Here is a 23150-nt window from a genome sequence, read left to right as displayed (position 1 = left end):
AGAAATTTGTACCAGATACTGAGGGGAAAAGTAAGGTTGTTCCCTCAGTCAGGGCTAGTAAGGAAGCAATATAAATAACAGTAGGATAGGAAGACTGTAAAAAGAGTAAGAAAAAAGCATTCAGTGGACTTGTAAAGCACTCGATGATATTTACTTGTAAGAGACAAGGAGGGGAGTTATAACAGGACAAACCAAGAGCGCATTCCCAAAAACAAAGTGTAAAGTGAATGATTAGGATGCACCCTGGGCATCAACTTGCCATCACTTCCATCCGTCAGTATTTCCTCGCCCTTATTTTGGTACCAACCACTAATGAGAAGTCAGGGCATCTGACCCCCTCCCGTCGGAGCCCAGGGGAAAGGGCTGCTGAGGTCTGCCAAGCCCCACCATCGGAACCCCGTTCCCATGGAGTGCTCTGGGGCCAGATCCTCAGTGAGTTTTAGAGTGCTCCTTTGCCTGACTTCGGACTGCAAGTCTCTCTCCCTTGGTGACCTTAATGATGAAGAACTTGGCTAGGCAGGGTCCTGGTTATTTCCCTCTCTTCTCATAGAAAGAACATGACTCACAGGACTGATGCCATTGTGATAATACACATGCACTCTCAGAACAGGGTCACAGTATCCAACTGGTTTTGAAGGAAGAAAAAAGAAACAACAGAAGAAGGGAAGTTCAGAGTAACAGCCAGAAGGAGCTGGCTGGGCCCCGAGCAGCGAAACCACTGGCTGTGGAGGCGGCCCACAAACTACAGGAGCCTAGGGGCCCTCAGGTCGCCGGACCTGGGGGGCGGGGGGCGCAGTGAGACAGCAGCAGCCTCTTCATTCAGAAAGGACGTCAGAACTGGAGAGTCCTTCTGAGTGAGGAGCAGCCATACCTCGGTGCTCGCCAGCTGCAGGCCTCACCGCACCCTTGGACTCGTCGCATTTTGACGAGGAGAAAATGGTTCGGCCCTTGGCACTGGCTAGAGCTTGTACGAGTCACCACGCCGCCCCCAAGAGAGAACGCTTCACCGTTCAGTACTCAGCGGTCTCGGCACTCGGCGCACGTTCCGGAAAGGATTAACGACCAGCACCGAGGCCCCGCTGTTCTCAGCACCAGGTCACCGCCCGGTCCACAGTGGCGCCGCAGCCTGATCCTCACAGTCATCTCCTGAAATCACCGCTGGCTTTATTGGGGACGGCATGGGGTGCGCTCACCAGTCCCTATTGGGGGTGCAGCCGAGTGCCCTCCGGCAGTGATCTGCTGGCATTTCTTTTGGCCTTTAATGGGAACTGCGCCAGAAACTCCTGGTAAAAAACTATTAAGCTAGTCAGCCTCGCCAAGTCAATCTCTTCTATTTCATAATACACATAAAACTCAATCTGGCTTAAAAACCTACTCCCTGCATTAAAACCTCTTAGAAATCTACACACTGGAATCTTCCAGTTCTCATTGCTACGGCCGTCCCGTTCCCCGGGGGGTCGGGAACAGCGGACGGTCACAGCTCCTCCCTGTGAGTTTGCAGCTGCTGGCCTCTGCATTCCCGGGACCCATGGCTCACATTTGGATCAGAGAAAATAAGACTGGCTTCTTAAAAGATTTAAAATAAAAAACGCACTTTGTAATGTAAATGTGATCAAAAAGGGGGGCACGTATTAAACCTGACAAGCTCAGGTGAGGCCCCATGGCAGGTCTTAAAAACCCAGACACCAAAGCAACCACACAGGTGGTCGGAGTGGGAAACTCTGACTCAAAGTGGGTCGTGGTGTGCAGCGATGTCCTACGGCCTGTAGCTTCCCCGACAAAGGTCAGTCTTTAACTTTGAAACAGACTACGCATTGTCTTTATGCATCTAAGATTAAACACCTCTGAAATGTCAGGATAATCTTTTCCAGACCCCAGGACTCCCCACTGTTACCACGTTCCCCCACATACGTCTCTGCGCCCTGCAAACGTTAACTACCCCGCACCCACCAGCGTAAAAGAAGTGCGTGTCTCTCCATTTTGCTTTTTATCCAATCTTAAAGGTTTCCCAGCTTTGCTTCCTCGTACCCCCTGAATCTACCACCAGTGGATTTCCTGTAACCCTACTCATGCACCCTCCTTGGATTCTCAGGTATAAAACAAGCTGCAAATCTGCCATTCTCCGGAGCATTTCCTTAATCAGTTCAGATTTTGCTTCCCAGTGATTGTGGTCAGTTTGGCTCAGATGAACTCTTATGAGACTTTTTCTTAGGCTAGACATTCTTTCATCAATATAAAAATAATCTACTTATCAAATTTAAGGTGGTCCGTTCTCACCACCAGTTACATAAATACTTTCCAAATGTATGGAGTTAAAAGAAAAATCCAGGGTGAAATGAAGTGCTTTTTGTAAAGATGTTACAGATCCAGCTAATTCTGTTCATACCAACCATAAAGTGGGATCGGACTCGTCACAGGAAATTTCAGGTTAGCTGTCAACACAACTCGAAACCTGTTAGGGGGTGACAACAGCAACCTCTGACCACAAAACTCACCAGTGGCACTGCTGTCCCTCCTCAGAACCAGGAGCTAAAAGTCCGTCAAAGACCCCCTTCCCTAAAAGCTGACACAGGTTAGAAATGGGGGAGATGCCACATGTGTTGTGATCAATTCTGGAGCACCGCGAGAACTCCAATACCCAACACTATCAATTTACTAAAATAAGACGGCAGGTGGCAGCCCAGCACTCACCTTTTTCCCGAGCACCGACTGAGAGTTTACTGACACCATCAACCAGAACGTTCTGTGAGCTGCTGTGTCCCTCTTCTGCGTCGCTGTCCTCAAGCTGCGCCTCTACAATGATGTCAGGACTGTCACTGTGGCCTTTCAGGGTCTGCTGCAGATGGCTCCCACAGAGCTCCTCGGGGAGATCTGATTCACAGGCCCCTTCTGTTTCTTTGTCACTGCTCTCGGGTTTAATTATCTGAAGAAAATAGAAAAGTTCTGCTAAATCTCGGGAGGGAAGAAAGGAAAGGAGCAAAGTTTTCATTTTCCTTCCCTACAGAAAAAACTGCGTACTCAGGAGCTCTGTCACGGGACACTTGCCACGCAGTCTGAGAAGGACCTTCACTTTCTGAGGCACAGACCACCTTATGGAGGTGACCAACCCGGAAGCGCCAGGTTGGCACCCGGTCCTTCGGGACCCCCAAGATCAGTGCCACAGCCACTCTCAGCAGTGCCGGAAGCACCACGCTGCTTTCTAAGGGCTCATCACATGGGATCAATAAGCACGTTAATGAAAGAAGAACTCAACACAGCATGTCACTGCACTCCCAGTGAAGCCACAAGAATACAACATAAAATGATAAAAACAGAAATGTGAACAAGGGTTTGCAAAATGTTCTCACATAAACACAAACCCTTAGTTCTCCATTCTGAGGCCTGAAATCAGTGTAAGAAGTACACACGGGTGGATATCTACATTCTCAATAAGACCAAAGCATTACTCAATGTCAAATGTTTTCAATAAAATAGGAATTAATACATCAAGTCACTTGAAACTGTGTAATTAAAATATAAATTAATATGTTGCATTTTAAACATGTTTTTATTCTATCTTGTTATCCCAGTACACACAAAAACAGACCAAATGTCCGGAGGGAAAAGGCCATCATAGATCACAGGATACAAAAGCACTCTAGAATCATTCCATATTGAATAAGAGGACTGTGGGAATCCTCAGAGAAATGGCTAATTCAAGTCTAAAATACAAAATAAAGTTATCCTAGAACCTGCTGTCATAACAGGAAGACAAGGAAGCTATCAAAGGCTAGTACAATCTTGTCTAAAGGACTCAGAAACCATCATAAAATAGTTCTCTGTGGTCGACCTTAGAAAATTCTAAGCATTTATCCTACCCTTCCTGTATCTCAGGTTAACTGAACAGTGGATGAGGTAAAGGGCTCTTCACAGAGGAGTTTTAGCTAACTGGGAAGGCAGGAAAGATGTTTAATGCCACCATCTTACCGTCCCTCTTAAAATAATGGATTCAGAATATGATCTTCAATGGTGACGAAAACCAGTGAGTCATAACCCGATGGGGATGGAGTTTTATAACATACGGAGCAGAGTGGCAATACCTGAACCCACTAGTCAATATAAATATCTTAAAAAGAAGAAGAACCAAAGTGCTTCCTCACACACCATAACAGGAAGTACATACAACTAACTAGGAAGTTATTTTTTTCCCAAAAGTTGAAGTTGAATCTAATTTGATAAAGGAACCAGAATAACACATTAAACAACACCACGGAGAAGATCCTTTTATACTTAATCTCTAGGTGACTGCATCCAGTTTCATGGCTTTAAATCTCTCCATATGCTGTTCATTCCCAGAACTAAATGCCTATTTTCAACCTTTTCCTGGAATTCCAGATTCATATCCAATTCCCCACTAGGTCTTCATTTGGATGTCAGCTGGCACCTCAAACAAGAGAACCCTGGGTCCTCACCAGAACCCCTCTCTTGGCCAATGGCAGCAACCTACGGCATGACCTTGGCTCTCCCTCACGGCCCACATCCAATCCATCCAAGCCCACCAGCCCTTCCTTTAAAATGTATCTTCTTAGCATTTCCACTGCCACTGCACAAATCCAGGGACCCTTTATCTCCTTGCTGAACTACTGCCACAACTGGTCTCCTGGTTTCCATTTTGGACCGAAGCAGCTAGAGTGACCCTTTTAAAATACAAATGAGATCATGCCCTTCTCCCAACAGCTTCCCAAAGCCCTTCCGTCACCACGCCACGAGGCCTTGTCAAAGCTGGCCCACATCTGTTTTCCCATCCTCATTTACTACCAGGCCTTCCTTTGCAATGACACTGACCTTAGAGACCTTTTTGCTATTCCTAGCATACTAACCTCCCCCGCCTTTAGGCTTTCACGCTTGCTCTTCCCTGCCTAGAAAACTCTTTGCCCAACTAGTTATAGAGCTCACTCTCTTCGGGTCTCTGCTCAGATCCCCTCCACGAGAAAGGCCTTCCCTGCCCACATGAATGAAAACAGCCCCACCTCACTGCCACTGCTGTACTTACCACGACCTGTGAATACGTTACATCTTAATTTACTTTCTGTCTTCCAAATAGAATTTAAGTTTCATGAGCACAGAGGCTATTTTATTCACTGTTGAATCCCAAGAAATCGAGAACAGCATTTAGTAGCCACTCAAACACATATTGATTGACTGAAGATACTAATTAATTAGGAAATGATTTATTCAGAGTCTGTCTTCCCTGATAAACTGTACACTCCATGCAGTGGCCATGGGTAGGCTTGACACAGTGTGTACTCAGGTCTCCCTTGAATAAATCAAGGACCAGAGATTGTCCACTGCATCTAACATTGCCACACATCGATCTATCCATCTCTCAAGACCTAGTCCAAATGGCTTGGATTTTCCATAGCCCAGAATCCACCACACAGTCTTTTCACTTCTTCCCCATCCCATCACCCTCACCTGCCCTCGGCAAATAAATTCTCCGGTTTCTAAAGTCCCAAAGCAATGTGTCTATGCCTCTTCTATGGCGCTTCCCAATTTCTTCACTATATTAGTATTATCTATATATATGGCCTCCCTCATCTGTGAAGACTATATGCTCTTCAATTGTCTCTTATATACCTTTGTATATTCTACAGAAAGTTGCACAATCTAGGTACTCAATATCCGACAAATAAACAGATGAATAAATGGGTAGAACAATGAAGGAAGAAATATAAAAGATCATCAGGATGCAAGAGCGCTTCCAGAACAGCTTCCGGACACAGGAGTGTGTGGGCTAGAAACCAGAAGCCTGATTCTCCTTGGACACGCAAAGGAAGAGGCCTCTTCTGTGGGACGGACCTCGAGGAAGCGGGCAAGTCTGGCTCAGCGGCTCCCTAGTCTGAAGTGTAGCAGGTTCTGCTAAGAACCCAATGAAAGCTATACACCCTCCTTCCCGGAAAAAGGCAACTCTACGAACAGAAAATACTCCGTAAGAAAGTACAATGCGGAGAGTAAAGGGCCTGGTGCCGGAGGCTGCCCGTTCGGGTTATCGGGAGTTTAGAGCGCTCTGGGCTGAGAGAGGGAGGAGCGGGGTCTGAGGAGCACGAGTCAATGCCTGGCCTGGCTGGCCGAGAACCTTAGGAACGCCTCTGGTTTCCTCCCCAGGCCTGAGACAGGGGGCAGCTGCCCGCACCTTGGGTTCCGAGCATGTACTGCGGCTGGGATTGGTTCTCCCGGGGAGAGAGCCCGGCCTCTGGAGGAGAGGCCGAAAACGGGCTGGTGAGGGGATCAAGCCGCTGGGTCAGACAAAACTCCCCCTCTGTCTTGTCCCATGAACAGGGAGGCTGGTATCACATAACCTCCTCGGCAGCCGTCCGTCTCGAGAGACGATGGTGTAGCTTCTTAAGAGTCTATCTGCACCGCCGAGAATGGCTGTGCAGTCCGACTCGGGAGTGACACGGTATCTGTCTCCTCCCGTGTTGAATCGACATCTTGCGATGACGCTGGAGTGTCCTCTCCAGTGCAGCTGAAGCTACAGAGCCTGGGCAGGGTGATATGGAGGGTCTGCTGTTGCCCATGCAGCAGACCCCCCCCTCTCTTCGCAGCTGAAGGGTCCAAGGGAAAGACGGAGTCAATACAGCTTGGCTTCAGGTGCGCCGCAGGAGTTGCCGGTGTTGACTACAACGTCAAACCGCCTTTACGAAAATATACAGTGAAAACCTAGGCAGGTAGCAGCTGGGGAGTATTAATGGGAAATAAAAGGGCCACTTGCAGCTACTAAAAATGCTCAAGAAAGAGCAGACTACAATACTTAATTTTCATTTCCTGGAACTCCCCTTCCCCAAACACAAATGTGCACGCGCGCACACACACACACACACACACACGTCAGATACTCCCTGCCATTAGTTTTACCGAGGATAGATCCATAATCTCCCTACGGTCTCCTTTCAAGAGGTAACACAGGATGACAGTGGTGTGGCAGTGTGAGGAGGAAAAGGCGGTCCCCTTCCTCCGTCAGGCTGCAATCCTGATGTGGTGGGGGTCGCAGAGTGACAATCTTGTTCCTCAGCGACACCAGGGATGAAATTGAGGGGAAGCTACGAGACGCTTACCACTGAAAGGGACAGGGACGAGGCCTCACCTCGGAATCTTGAGTTGAGAGACCCAAGAGAGGAGGAGACAAAGAAAGCTGGGGAGGTGTAGCATGCCTTCTCTGCTTTAAGGGGAACACAAGCCTTGGGTTAGTAACCGAATAGCAAAATGCCTTGTAGAATCCCCTTCCTTCAAAGACAAGAACAGGAGCTGAACCAGACACTACGCATGGTGTGAGTGGAAAATGGCTAAGGAAAATGCTAATCTAAAAGGTTGGCAGAATTTTAGAAAATAACTTAAAAGAAAGTATATAGGGAAACATGTGATAAACATATTTAAAAAGCATTGCCATAACAGAAAATATTGATAAGTTCAACTACATAAAAATTAGTTTTCCTTTTATTCTAAGATAACATAAAAGAAATTTTAAAAGAGAAGCCATAGAAGTGCTCATATCCAGAACGCATAAAGTACACCTACAGATGTCAACAAAAGACAAACAATCCAATGGAGAAATGGGAACATGTCTTAACGACATTTCACAAAACGAAAGTGCGAAATAGCCAATAAAGAAGGAAAGATGCTCAGCCTCCTCAGCCATGAGAGAAAGGTAAATTAAAACCACAACAAGATATCAGCATAAAACCCACAGCTGGGCAAAAACTAAAAAGCCTGACAATAGCAAATGTCAGCAAAACTGTACGGTAACACACTGCTGGTCTGAGGCAAAGTGACCCAGCCCTTTGTACCACAGATCGGGATGTGAGGGGAAGGAGAAAACAGGCACCCCGACTCCTGCCCGGGCTTATCCCACTACCCTGCCGCCTCCCTCGGGATTCTGACAGGTAAGCGCATGAAAAGGAGGACACTGAGCTGGGAAGGGACATGTACACAAAGGCACGGAGATGAGAAAACGCGGCTGTCGCTTCGGAAAGGCCCGTAGCAGTGAAGCGCTCAGCAGGAGTGAGAAGGGGGTGAAGAAGCCGGCCTGAGAGTCCCGAACGCCCATTTAATGAGTCCGGTCCTTACTGTCAAGCAATAAAGTGAAGAAGCAGAAAAAAGTGGTTAGGAGCAGAAACTCTGTCAACAGACTGGGTTGCGTCATGACTCTGCCGCTTACCAGCTATTGCCACTTTGGGAGGGCTGCTTAATCTCTTTGCATCTCGTTTTCATTATCTGTAAAGTGGGGACAAGAGTGTCCAATATCATAAGCTGCTGTGTAAACTGAGATAATAAATGAAAAGCTCTCAGCACAAGTGCCTGGAGCACGGGAGGGAGCTTACTAAGGGAATTTCCCCGGGGGAAACGCCAGTCTGTCCAGACGGGAACTCCAAGGTGCTGGAGGAGTGTCCAGGTGGAGGTGGGAAAGGCAGGTCTGACGCTGGAGGAGGTATGGGGGGAGAGGGATCCAGATCAGGGAATTAGCCGCGACGGCTTGACAGTAAAGCAAAGGGGTCCCAGGGCCAAGATCAACTGGGAAGAGAAGCTGAGACCAGAGCCTGGAGAAAGGACTCACATAAAGGGGGTTCACCGAGGGAGTGGGGTTAGTGAGGTGCAGAGAACGTAAGTATCATTATGAGTGCGTTACTCGTGATAAACACTGAGGCCTTTATTGTCGCTCTTCACACTCACGTTATATAACCTCCCTGTGCTTTTACGCACACTAGCTGATGTGACCCACGCAATGACCCCAGGTGACTTAGAAGAGGATTATTATCTCTACCTCACAGAGAGGAAAACGGGTTCAGACATGTCACGACCTCACAGCCACTGAACAGCAGCTCTGTGACAAGCACAGGGACCTAGGGCTCTAGGCCGGGGCTCACAGTCCTGCACGCTCGACGGGAGACTTCCCGCAAACACCTTCAGAGCGGGCCTTGCATGGAGGGCTCCCCACCACTCACACCCGCTGCGTGAAAGGCCTCTGCGTCTTCTGTCTGCCCGGCAAGCAGTTGACATTCAGGACCCCGCTCTTCTGGGAAGGTGTCTCGGACTACCCTGCATCTCAGGAAACATGCTACTTCCTTCCTTCGTCCCACTACCATTCCTTAACTATTCTTTCATTACAAGATTCATTGTTTTCTCTTTTATCTTTCATTACAAGGTTTCTTGATCAGGCTATATCCCCTTTATTTGCTTGCATATTTCTTTCTCCGACCAAGCAACAAACCATGTCATGCTCATTTCTTACATTCCCCAGAAGTTCCCAAAATGTCTGGCATATAAAACATGCTCAATAAATACTGGGTTCCATTTTTCTGCCTCTGAAGAGAACGAGAAAGACCTGAATCAGCTGTAAAAGAAACTGCAAGAACTTAATGAAATAATACCAAGCAGCAAGAGCCAGCTAAACGGAGATGCTTGTCAGCATGAATGCACGTCCGGAGACCAGGAGACATCAGTTATTTTATCACACATGAAACTTAAGCAAATATAAATACAAATGGAAATGACTAAAACCGGAAGCCATTTAAATAAATGTATTTTTCTAAAATAACTGTAAAGCTTCATATCTAACTTATAACTCCGGTTTCAAAATAAACTCAAAATAACCATGAAGTTCACCATTCCCCAACTTGAAAAGAACAGTTTTAGCAAGAAAAGCCACCAATCTTAGAGAAAGAAGAGAAAGTATAGCTCTGATCTCAATTTCCAGGGACATGTCCTGATTCCTACTGACCCGTCCCTCAGAAAGGAGGGAAAATGTCTGGTCTCCGGTGAGCTGCACGTTAGAGCAACTGCACCTAGCAACTGAAACTGACCAGAATCAAGAGTCTGGGCGCTTCAGAAGTGTTTGACAGAGATTATGATTTTCTTCCCCTGCCTTTTAAAATTAATACAATGCATCGCAAAAGTGGACAGCAACGGAAAGAGTCCCTGTAAGCAAACGATTCCAGTGGAATCCTGAACACAAACCCCAAGAACATTTCCATCACGCATGGCCCACCCAAACTCCACGCACGAAACCTTCAGTTTCCCCATCTACTGATACAGAAAACGCCCCTCCTTGAACATAGAAGTCGTCTTTGAAGAATGCTATTTTAAACCTTACAAAAAGACCAAGTCTAGATTAGCACTGGTACATTCTGTTCCAGGAAACAACTTCTAGTAACCTCCCCCTGGGATCGGGGTTGCTGTTAACTCGGTACAGTGGAGCCCCTCCTAAAGTCACACAGTCCCGTGCAAACACGCTTTCTGCTGAAAGGGCTGCCTGCTGTGCCCATGTCGGCTGAAAGCTCTGTCCCTGCCCCTCCCACCACCTGAGCCTCTGGTTCCGACCTCGTGCGTGTCACAGTCCACCCAGGACATGCCTCGCATTTCTTGGCTCCTCTGACCAGGCATAAGTGACAGCACTCAGTTGCCATACATGTTTGAACAAACCTTCAAATCCCTTAATGGCACACTTGGGACAAAGTATAATACACTGCTCAGGAAATACTTTGGAGCCCAGAAAAGCAATTGATATTTCCACAGGGAGTTCCTGACAAGGCTTGCCAATAGCTTCTTTCCTTATAAAATATGACCATGAACACTATCGTTTTAAAGACATACTACAGACGTTCTTAAAGGTATATCTGTTATTGGAAACTCTGCCTAATGTAGTTCATCCAAAGGTACATTTTATGTAGTTAACAGGAACAGAGCAAGCTCTCTCCATTCTTCTGGCTACTCAGGCCCAAAATCCTGTTACCCTTCTAAGTCAATTAAGTCTCTCTCTCTCGCTCGCTCTCTCACTCTCGTTCTCTCTCTCTCACACACACACACACCGCTATCACATCTGTCAGCTCATCCTGTCAGTTCCATCTTCACTGCCACCAAGGCCACCACCTTGGTCCATGTATCTCTCACCGGGACATAGGCGGTAACCTTGTAAGGAATCTTCTACTCCTGCCCCGCTTCGGTCTATTCCCAGCACAGCGGCCAGAGGGAGCCTGTGACAGGTAAGTCGTATCATTCCAACGCTCTACATCCTCCAAGGCTTCCCACCTCCATCAGAGCTAAACGCCCACTCGGAACCGATGCACAGGCCCTGCTGATCTCTGCCCTGGCCCCGTAAGCCCTCTGACGTCATCTCCAATGGCTCCCCGGCTTGGCCTCTTTGCTGTCCCTTGACACATTAGGCACATGTTTGCTGTTCGCCAAGACCGCCACAGGGACAGCTCCCTTACTTCCGTCAGTTCTTCCTCTAAGTCACCTTCTGGATGAGGCCTTCTTCGGCCACCCTATTTAAAAATCTCAATCACATCCCCAAAATTCTTCTCTCTCTTCCTTATTTCATTTATTTTTCAACTTCAGTACATATCACTATTGTACATGCGAAGCACATTTTATTTACATTATTCTGCCTTTCCCAGTGAAGCGCAGGCTCCGTGAAGGCAGGACATTTTCTGTTTGCTCGCTGTTCTGTTCCCAACACTTAATCCAGTATCTGACACAATGTCCTGTGGACAATTCCGTCTTGATGTGCTACTGTCCCCTTAAACTCAAAGCATCAAAACCGCTCCGGTCCTGCCCCTCAGAGCAGTTCCCTTTCTGGTCTCTTTGCAACACCACGTGGACCACTTGTCAAGCCTCTCAAACCCGCAACCACATCTGACTCTTCCTGCCACGAAACACACTGCCTCACCACATCCTCTCCTTTGCTTTCTACCAGACACCTCCCGAACCCCACGGTATTCTCTGGTGGGGGGAGGGGATAAGGAAACTAAATGGTACTGGAAAAAAATACGATTAAGATTAAATTTAAAAATTCCCTGGTATTCTCAATGCCACCATCCTACAAATTTCTAGAAATAAAATATCTGATTAAATTACCTCCTGACTCAAAAAATTTCCCTGGATTTCTCTTCCCTGGAGAAACTAACTCTCTGTTCCTTGGCTTACCATTCAAAGACCTTGACCTTCTCAATGTCCACTGACCTTTTTTTGACCATTTGCATCCTACCTGCCAATATCTCCCATTATAAACCATTCACAGGCCACTGCCAACTCTTTCCTGGCACAGAGCACAGCAATCCAAGAATAGGTTTCTAACAACTCAGAAGAGTGAAGTCTGCCTCCCTCTTCCTACTTCTCTGTGAGTGACTGCAGAAAGGAGAACTATATAACTCCCTTTAAACATGGTTCAACTTTGGTTTAGCTGTTTTAAGAAGAAAAGGGAAAAGGGCTCCTGCAGAAATGACCTGTGCCTGTCAAGGACCCTCCGCTGCGCTGCAGGAGAGCGCGGTGCAGAAGTGTGAGCCGTCAGGCCTGATGGGCCTCTGGACACAGTTTCCAAGGGCTCCCGGGCCTTGAAGCAGAATGGTGGCTGGGGTCCTGCTACAGGGGCCTTCCACCCCCTCTGCACCGCCACCACAGGCAGTTAGCTGACCGTTGTCACCTACCGCCGGTACAACCAAGCCTCCGTGCCTGATCACAAAGGAGAGGAAGAAGCAGGTGTGTGTCCCCTTAGCGGCAACCCGGTTTCCAGACCACAGCAGAGTCCAACTAGAGCCATCTCAGTAGCGAGGTGACAAATATTTTGATGCCAGAAATAAGCAGAGAGGTAGAGAAAGAATCTGGCAGAATACAATACCAAGTTCTGAAGCTCAGAACAATTTTTTTAAAGTCAGGCAAAAAGCTGAACAGAGACAAATCTGGGACAGCAAGTCCTAAGGACTAACTAGTTCCTAAGCGAGAAAACTTCCAAAAACAGAGCTAACAGGAGGAGGAGATAATTACTCAGATTTAGCGAAAGAACACTCGTATATGCATGTGACCCTGGCCCGGAAGCTCAGTTGGTTAGAGCAGTGTCCTGATATGCCAAGGTTGCAGATGTAATCCCTGATCAGGGTACATACAGAAGCATCCAGTGAGTGTATACATAAGGGGAACAACAAATCAATCTCTCTCTCTCTCTCTCAATCAGTAAATAAAGAAAAATTCTTTAAAAGGAATATATGCATGTACATGTAACTGTGTACATTGTGGTTGCTTTTCTTTATTGTCTTTTGACTTAACTCTTGAAAATATATGCAGCTTATTAATTATGATCATTTTAGCCACAAGAGAGAAAGACCTTTTTAAAAGTAACTCAGTGACTTTGGTAATGGAGCCAATCATCCGATATTTGCAGGAATCTGTGACTGTGTGTGTGTGTGTATGTGAGTGTGCGTGTGTGTGTGTTTCGCTCAGATTGCCTCAGTACTAACTCCATTACCAGAACAGCCCTTCCCTTTATAGTATAAAGGAAGATTCCAGTAGCTTCAGAACTATATCCCATCCTCTTAGAGACCCCCAGTGAATAAAAAGAAACTCTTGCTCAGGGGTTCTGCGAAAAAGTCCCAGGACTAGTCTGCTGGGTTGATCTGGGTCATAGGCCCATTACTGGATTGATCAGTACAGCAAGGAGGCACACTCGACTGACAGTCCCTGTATCTGTAGAACGTGGTCAATTTTTCAATCCAAGTGAAGAACAAAGCTGAAGTCTCCTTAGAAATGCTTTCTGAAGACAATTCTCTATACTTTTATTAATAGTAGAAGCCTACTAATGTCATTTCCAACTATTTCCCTGAATCAAAAACCATTCCCCTTAAGGAATCACAACAATTTCTGATATGAAATCAAAGCAAGAACAAAACATCATTTAGGAAAGAGAATAACCTAGGAAGTTTAAACAACATTCAAATCAAGATGATCTGTATTTAATTTTTTTGTATGTGTAGAGATTTAGCTGCAGTACCTGATCTCAGATTCCTTTACATCACATCGACCTCCAGAAAACAAATTTCACACCCTTGGAGACACACGTCAATATCCTGGGCCTCACTGAAAAACCAGCTCAGTTTGCAGATTACTTCAGAAAACCAGAGAGAATGCTATGAGAAACTTCAGGACAAGGGAGACTCAGGACATTGATATAAGGGCCACATCCCAGAGATAATGATGCTCCATATAGCCACTTTGCTATTAACAGATTAACCACAATTACCTGAAAAGCTGGCCAACACGTGTTGATAATAAAAACCAAAACCACATTTCTTCGATTAGTGGTTGTTGACACACTATAGACTTTGTACCTATTGCTGGCTTTTAAAAATATATCTAAGGTACTGCTGACTCGAAATATCTACCTATACCTGCAACCATCCTTTCCTTCAGCCCCACTGAAACCACAGATGGAGGGACCACGCTTTGAGTCCTATTCCCTGCCTAGAGGCTTTGCTCACTGCTGGGTCACACATCCCCACCTCCCACCCCCCCGCTATTTCTCTATGATAAACCTTGCTCATATCAGCATACAAATATTCTCCATAATTTCCTACCTTTGTAAACACTCTCAGAAAACTGAAGCAGCCATCTATATTAATATCAAAGACAAATTCAAGGAAAAAAGGTCTTACAGCTCAAAGAAGAACATTTCATATTAATAAAAGTCAACGCATTAGTAAGCTATAATGATTGTAAATGTATATGCACCTAATAAAAAAGCTTCAAACCAGATGAAGCAAAACCAGACAAAAGTAAAAGGAGAAATAAATAAATCCCCAATCATAGATATTTTAACAAATAAGAAAACAACTAGACAAAAAACTAGTAAGGACACAGAAGATCTGAAATAGATGTATGTATATATACACAAATATTTATGTGTGTATATATATCCGTATTATAAAAGAAGTCCTACAATTCATTAATGCGAAGACAAACTAATTTAAAAACTAGGTAAAAGACTGCGCAGACACGTCAGGAAAGACTTGATGTACATACATGGATGGCCAGGGAACACACATGAGAAACGTGCTCAGCGTCCTTTTGTCACCAGGGGATGCCTAACAAAAGATAACAAACAATGACAGCAACAAAAAATAAATATTACTGCACACTCACTAGAATGCTAAAAAGTAAAATACTATGTCCTGGTGAGGAAGCGGGGAAAATGAATCACTTATACATTTTTAATGGGCATGAAAAACGGTACACTACTTTGGAAAACAGCTGCATAGTTTCCTATAAAGATAATAAAAATAAATATATGCTTACTATATGATCCAGCAATTCCACTGTAGGTATTTAACCATGAGAAGTAAAAACATATGTCCATACAAAGACACGTACCGCAATGTTCACAGCAATTTTATTCCTAATGGTCAAAACCTGGCAGTGATTCACATGTCCTCCAAATGATGGGCGGGTGAACAAACTCGGGGACACGCACACAATGGAACACTGCTCACCAGTACCAAACAGCATGGATAAATCTCCAACGAGCACGCTAACAGAAAAAGGCCAGACTCAAAATAATTCCATTTATATGACCTTCTGGAAAAGGCAAATCCGTAGGGACGTAAAACATATCGGTGTTTGGCAGAGGCTGTCGGGAAGGGGAAGTGTTAACTAAGAAGGGACATAAGGGAACTGGTGGGTATGACAAAACCGTGGTCTGTCTTGTCTGTGGTGATAGCTATACAAATTTATACATGCTTTAAAATCCATAGAACTAATGTTAAAAACATGACTTTTCCTACATGTAAATACTATATGTGAACCAAATGACTCTCCTTTGCACCCAAACAAGCTCAGGATCTATACACAGAAGGCAGCAAAACTCAAATAATAAAGTATCAAAAGTATGAGCCAAAGTTATTAACTGAAGATACAGAGTATTTTTTATTCGGCAAAATCCAATAAACACTTATCAAAATCTTACCATGTGCAAGGCATCTGCTAGGGTTAACTCCTCCTTACAGTGAGGTGACACTTAACAGAACACTTTCAAAATTACCATCACCGGCACGGCGCTGCTGATGAGACCTGGGAACAAGGAGGACCGCAGAGAACGTCCCCAATGTCTTTCAGCAGAAGCAAAGGCCCTTCAGGCGCCATAAGCTCTAGGCACCGGAAGGAAAGGCTGCTTCCTACTGAACTGGCCCAGGAAGGGTTCACGAAGGTGGTGGTAACAACACGGGTTGAGAGGACGGACACTGATGAAAAAGGTGATATGGGAAAAGTCTGGGAAGGAGGCATGTTTGACAAACAAGTAGACAGGTGTGGTTAGAGCGGACAGCTTTGACGTACACACAGACATGCACATGCACCACAAAGAAAAACTGAGTGCTTCCTTGCCAAAGACAGCCCTGCGTGGCAAACGTATATATCTTAAATGCACGTGTGTGCACACACAGTTTGTTTCTTTTCCTTTTTCTCAACTTCATGCTTAAAAGATAGCCAACAAGATACCAGGACAGAATGATGTAACACCCTAAACACAAGCAGAGCTGAGGTGCCGGTACACCAAGTGTCACTGATCAACTGCAGGGACATATACATATAAAATTCCATGTAGGAAGCTAGAACTCTCAACTTTCAAAGGACTCACACTCGAGAATAATACGGCACAATGGTATGGAATCAGGGGAGTGAGGAGGCAAGAACTGAAAGGGATGGAAGCCTGAACAAGAAAGGTAACCTAGAGGAATAGCCATCCAGCAATGTCAGCACATTGGTTACACACAGAATGAACAAATAAGTAAATACAGCACAGACAGTAAGAGCCAGGTTTCTCACTATTAGAGATGGGAGTTATAAATTTGGAAAGGGGAAGCTATGCTGAACCCTGTGATGTTGCACTGTAATTGGAGCTATCAGTGTGAATCCGCTTTCTGGAGGGACGGACAGATGGATGGATGGATGGATGGATGGATGGATGGATGGATGGACAGACAGACTGACAAACAGACAGATGTATAGTATTTCCTAGATCTGTTCACTGGGAGGGCTTCGCAGCATCTGGATTTCTCCACTAAAGAAACCAGGGCTTCTTAGAAAATGTCTATTTCCAGGGCTATCACAGGGAAAATACAAGATGAGGGTGGACCATCTCCAGCAAATGAAGACGTATTCGAAGAATGATGAGACATGTCAAAATGACAGACGCCAACTCAGGGCCTTTCACGGGCCAATCTGGGGCAGCTGGAACAAACTAATGATAGTAACTCATCTGGGAAATTACATAATCTGCTCTTTGCCAAAGAGCATCTCTATAGTAAACATACCCCCTTTTCAGAGGCTGTGAATTCAAACATTTGCTCAATAGTATAGTAGTGCCCTCATCTTTCCTTAAAATGCCCACTACCACTCCCACACCTAAGATTCCAATCTTGAGCCTCTAGGGCAGTGAATTTCAACCGGGATGCCATGGCAGGCACAATGGTGTGCCACAAGAATTTTTAAAACATGTAATACCTGACCTGGCCAGCATGGCTCATTTGGTTGGAGCACCGTCCTTTGCACCAAAAGCTTGTAGGTTTGATTCCCAGTCAGGGCACATAAATAGGTTGTGTGTTTAGTCCCTTGTCAGGGTACGTCACACCCATGTTTCTCTTCCTCTCTTCCTCCCTTCCTCTCTCTCTCAAATCAGTGAGCATGTCCTCGGGGGAGGATAAAAAATCAAAATAAAAACATGTAATACCTGACTATTTAGTCAGGAGCACGAAACACTTGTCCCTGAGATTGTCAAATAAAAAGTGACCACAGCCAACACAACAATAGCCGTCCAATGTGAGTGAATCAAAATTATACCTATGTTTTGTCTGATTGGCAAAAAATATACTTCTGGTGTGCTGCAGAATTTTAGTCATTGGTTATGTGTGCCTTGAGATGAAAAAGGTTGAAAGTCGCTGCTCCAGTGGGCTACGACGGCATGAGCGCCTGTCTCTCCCGATAATGAGCCCCCTGAAACTAGACCCAACAAGGACGAAGAGGTGACCCCTCGGCAGAGACGACACCAGAGAAAGCAACATGCCTCAATCCCTGATGCCACAGCGGACTTTCTTCCATGCCTGCAGGCCCATAGCTGGAGCCCTGGCAGGTAAACAAGATGACTCTAAGAATCTAAAGCAAATTTCCCAAGATCCTTGGATACACATTGACCTGATTTTTAAAAATAGATTTGTCTAAGGGGGTTGTGCTGCTGTTCTTGTTGTTGTTAGAACTTGTCTGGCCCTCAGTGGGGTAGCGCACCATTACTTCCGGGAATGGGGCTGGGGGTAGCTCCCCCTCCACCAACCAGACGGGACTTCTGAGCAGCTGTATACAGCCCAGTATCATTTCCAACTCATTGTCCATATCATGTCACACTTCATTTCAAACCCACAAGGCCTCAAACGCTCCCTGTGAGCTCTGTGCGCGTCCACAGCTCGGAAGCTGGCACGGCAGAGGGAGCCAGGGTGAACTCTTGAGACCAGGCAGGCTGCCACATATCAAATTATCGCTGAAGGTAATCTGCTTATGAGATTTAACTTTGAAGAAGTAAAAAAGAATGTTTTTAAAAAAAGAAGAAGAAACCTGGCCACGCGCTGCAAAGTGCAGTAGAACGGTATGTGCGCGTGTGCTCACAGAGTATAAAAGCAAGGAGCTTATCTACACTGTGGTTGACCTTTTTTCAAGCTAAGACCTGCCCGAAGCTTTGGGAAGAAAGTTACATTAACAAGAAGCTCTCTGGCTTCACTGGGTAAGTCCCAACCACGTAAGAAACATGTCTCTGCTTTCCTATTAGCACTTTCCTCCTTGCTTTGCAGAGAGCAAAGCCCAACTACCAGACAGAAAGCTATTTTTCAACAAGTGGGGCCCCAAAGAATCTCCTTGGGGTTATATAATCACTGAGCAGCCCCAATCACTGCTTTCAAAATCAGCTGGTAAAATCTAGTCTTAAAAGAGTCATCTAGATTTGGGTCTTATGCTGGGTTTAGTGGGACTATTATTTTTGATATTTAAGCCAATGATGAGTCTCCTGATGGCAAAGTTCTTTAAACCAACCATTTTCTAAGAGTACAAAGCTAGGAAAACAATTTTCATATAATTTTACCTGAATCATTTTTAAAGCTATCATCTTTCCCCTACGTTGACAGAAACCTAAATTCATAATACAGTTATATGTACCTTAACTCATTACTAGTATCTATAAGTCATGAGATAAGGTGTATCTATCAAAAAATTTTAACAATGCCAATAACAAGCAACAATACCACAATACTACTATTAATGATAAACTCTTTATGGTTCATAAATATTACCAAACAAATGCCGGTGCATTTCCTTCCTTGCCTTTCATTTACAAAAACTGCACCATTAACTTAATTCAGAGACCAACAAATTTACTTTATATTGCCCACTGTACTTTAAAGTAGGCCCTGGCTGGTTTAGCTCAGTGGATTGAGCGTCGGCCTGCGAGCTAAGTGTCGCTGGTTCGATCTTCCAGTCAGGGCACATCAGAGAAGGAAAACTCTGACTCCAAAAAACCTCCGCTGCCTTGCGGCATACCTCCTCAGGGGAAAGGCTAAGGGAGTAAACCCCGACAGAAAATCCGGAGCCGGAGTCCCTAAGGCGGTTTGACGTTGTAGTCAACACCGGCAACTCCTGCGGCGCACCTGAAGCCAAGCTGTATTGACTCCGTCTTTCCCTTGGACCCTTCAGCTGTGAAGAGAGGGGGGGTCTGCTGCATGGGCAACAGCAGACCCTCCATATCACCCTGCCCAGGCTCTGTAGCTTCAGCGTCATCACAAGATGTCGATTCAACACGGGAGGAGACAGATACCGTGTCACTCCCGAGTCGGACTGCACAGCCATTCTCGGCGGTGCAGATAGACTCTTAAGAAGCTACACCATCGTCTCTCGAGACGGACGGCTGCCGACGACGACGACGACTTTAAAGTAAGAACTACACAACTAAAAGTGATCTTAAAGACCATCTAGACCATTTTCAGGTACTTCTGAATTCTTTTTCACCAGTGGGGATAACTTTGTAGTACGTGTTATATAAGCTTTTGCCTGTCCTCCCTACTGACCAATGGCATACAACTTTTCGGAGGACTAGTCAAAACTGCAACGTATTATTAACCCTGTGTGATATTCATTAGTGCACTTCACCAGATACACCCTATTATCACTACTTGGAGACGCCTGGAAGGGTTACCCTCCTCCGTTGTCTGTGGTAGGGCCAGGTGACTCTTTCTGGCTAATGGGTGGTAAGCAGAACTGACAGTCACTTTTGAAGAAAGGTATTTTAAACGTGGCCCTTGAGGGTTCTGTTTCCTTCTGCCACAGGAAGGGGGAATACTCCTGATGGCAGCTGTTCCATTCGCCCTTGAACTCTGGAATGAAGAAAATACAAAGCAGAGCCCTAAATGATCTTGATGGGCAAGAAGCATGAGTAACAAATAAGCCATGTTCCACGGCATAACCTTACCTAGCACACAGCTGCCCAGCAATTTAGACGCTGCAAAGGAACGCTTAGTAAATCACAAACATTTTATGTCATAAGTAAATGTTGTCAGTGGTACATTCAAGAGCGGGAAATAGTAAATTTGAGTTAATATGTGATCTTGGCCAAACTATGACTCTCAGTCCTCATTTCAAAGAAGAATGATAGTAATAGCTGACACCTCTCAAGCACTTAACAGTGTGCCAACATTGTTTTCAGTCCTTTATCTGCATTGACTCATTCCTTACAATGGACATGAATTTCATCAAACCATTTCCACGGAGTTAAGAAGGAAAGAATTAGGATTCTAGCAAATAATCCTGAAATATTAATTGGGAGTTTCCCAGCACAAATAAGCTACTCTATCCTTAAATGATACATTCCTTATTACAGACATTTCAATTTGAATTACAGAGATCTGAAAGTATGTTTAAAGCAGAAAAGAACCTTAAGTATTTGATCCCAGAGCTGGCAATAATGAAAAAGAAAAGATGATTGTTAAAAATAGATTTGTGTATATAACAATTTGGGGAAAATCTGATCATGGCAGCAGATATACCTCACCTACCATACTGCTGTGGGTGGGGGCTCCACAGACCTTGCCCTCCATCATTAAGTACCTTCCAAGTCTTTTCTGGGCCTGCCATCCAGGCCAAGAAACCAAACAGTTCTAAGAAATCCTAATTCCACTGCAATTGAGAACAATCCAAAATGATAATGGTTATATAAGAGATTGGATTAAATATAATCTAGTATGATGGGTGCATATTTAAAGAAGAACTTGGAATACAAAACTTTAGAACAATCACTTGAAGGAAAAGTTAGCTGTCAGAGGGAACAATTTACTGTACTAGACCAACGTCATGTGACCATAAGGAGGTTTGGAACAGCCATTGAAAACCAGGGATTAGATGTGCACTTTGATTTTTTCTATTGTTTGTTTAATTTAGAATAAGAGTGGTTACTCCTATCAGTACTTCCTCTATTCTCCTAAATTAAGTTCTTTCTTTCTTTCCGTGCCAATCTCTTCCAAAATACCCATCCATACTTCTATTATTCCCTCGCTAAAATATTAGTATCATTAAATAAAAATGTTTTCTTAGTAACTGGATAAGAGACATGTTAAAAAATACAGGAAAACTGTCCCTGCTTCTCCACCCTCCTTAATTCATGTATATCTTTTGCTCTGTTGTAAGTTAAATGAAAGAATCCCGTCCCAAGAGAAATCTAAACTTAGCGAACAAAGTGCTCGACTGATTGAGTCCCACTGTAACCTGTCAGTACAATGCAGATGCCCAACAAATAGCGGGGGGATCCATGAACAGCAGTACAGGTTTCCAGTGGGTACCAGGTATCAAACCAATTCCAGGCTGCCTTACTGTATTTTTAAATATTCAGACAAAAGACTATAGAAGCTAAGTTCCAAGGAATAGAAATTCCACTTGAAATCCACCCTGCCTCTTCAGCTAGGCAGCTGCTGTTTTGTACCGTTTGCCCTGCTCAAGGGTAATAATGTTAACATGCTCCTGCCGGCCTCCTTCACTCTGATTTTCTCAGTCACTCCCTAGGGTTCCATCAAGAAGCTGCTCACCCTAGTTCCCAATCAAGCAAGGTGGGCAATACTTAAAAACAGCTCTGGCTCCTCCTATAGGAGGCCTTAGCTTTTAACCCACCTCCCATACCCAAGACAAATCCTCTCCCCTCCATTCCCGTCCTTCAAACCTTAGTTCAAACGTGATCTCCTCTATGAAACCTTCCCTAGTTCACTCAGATTCCATCCTTCCGTAACAGCACGGATTTCTCTTTCTATCCCGCAACCACACCACAGTTGTTCCCCTCCCCTTCCCATCCGCCCGCGCGCTCCTCAAGAGCAAAGCCTGGAACCGATCGGTGTCTGTGCCTCCAGCATCGAGCACAGAGCAAGGCGGGCGAAGGCGGAGAAGCCCCTGGATACTGTGCACTGCTTGCTGCAGGCAGCAACGTCAGGGCCATGGCTCCTGACCGTGTGGGCCACGTGGCCCCTACTTTGAAAACCTGAGGAAAGCCTAGAAAAACGTATACACACACACATTAACTCAAAACACACACACACACACACACACAAAGAGCATTAAGCTAAAAGTCAAAATATCTGAATTCTAGATTCTACTCCCTGGTTCTGTCAAAAACTCCAAGTTCTTGGGTGGGACAGGGGAGAGCAATGGGGAGCGGGGATGGAACAGCAGTGATAGAACAATAATTAAAACATAAATTTAAAATGAATAAGAAAACAAAAACAAATGAAATGTAGGGGGGAAAAGCAGCGGCTGACTCACCCCCATATTGAAAACAAAAAACAAAAAACAAAAAACTCCAAGTTCTCAAAGAAGTCGGTTTCTCAGCTGGCAAATGTTTGCCCTTTGACTATCCTTCATTAGACATCTGAAAAAAATATATCAATACCAAAAATGTGGAAAAATTCTGAAATTTAAATTGTTATATACGAGCAACTTACTGTTTGTATTGCCTCCCAGCTTGATACTTTTACAGCTATCTCTTTTGCCAAAAAACATGCTGTGAAATAAATTGACTGTTTACTACAATTGCTAAAAGAACTGTTGTTTTTTCTGCAAACCCAAAGGCCCTGTAGTTTCCATGCACAAGTATAAAGAAGCAAAGATGAATAATCCAATTAATTCGCATTTGTTCACACCATCAACCACAGATTCCTTTGATAACAATATGCTTTTGTACTAACAAACCTGTAATACAATTGGCCAGTATGCTTTGAAATGTTTTGACTCTACATGCCAGGGATTCTTGATGACAGTCTGAATATTCTCTTCTCTCTAGTTTG

At 44.9% G+C, this 23150-nt stretch overlaps 1 protein-coding gene across 2 annotated transcripts in view; it reads right to left on the bottom strand.

The window, feature by feature from the left end:
- Positions 1-23150, bottom strand: part of DIS3L2 (DIS3 like 3'-5' exoribonuclease 2) — a 222139-nt gene that overhangs the window by 182382 nt on the left and 16607 nt on the right. For both annotated transcript variants that reach the window (XM_090284986.1, XM_090284987.1), the window contains exon 5: positions 2692-2923. In XM_090284986.1, coding sequence (XP_090141112.1) covers positions 2692-2923 — 232 coding nt within the window. The remainder of the gene's footprint in view (positions 1-2691; positions 2924-23150) is intronic.

Source organism: Furipterus horrens, unplaced genomic scaffold, assembly GCF_987537825.1.
Source record: "Furipterus horrens unplaced genomic scaffold, mFurHor1.1.pri manual_scaffold_1, whole genome shotgun sequence".
Classification (NCBI taxonomy): Eukaryota; Metazoa; Chordata; class Mammalia; order Chiroptera; family Furipteridae; genus Furipterus; species Furipterus horrens.
The sequence above is the reverse complement of the archived record's forward strand: the minus strand, read 5'-3'. Positions and strand labels throughout refer to the sequence as shown.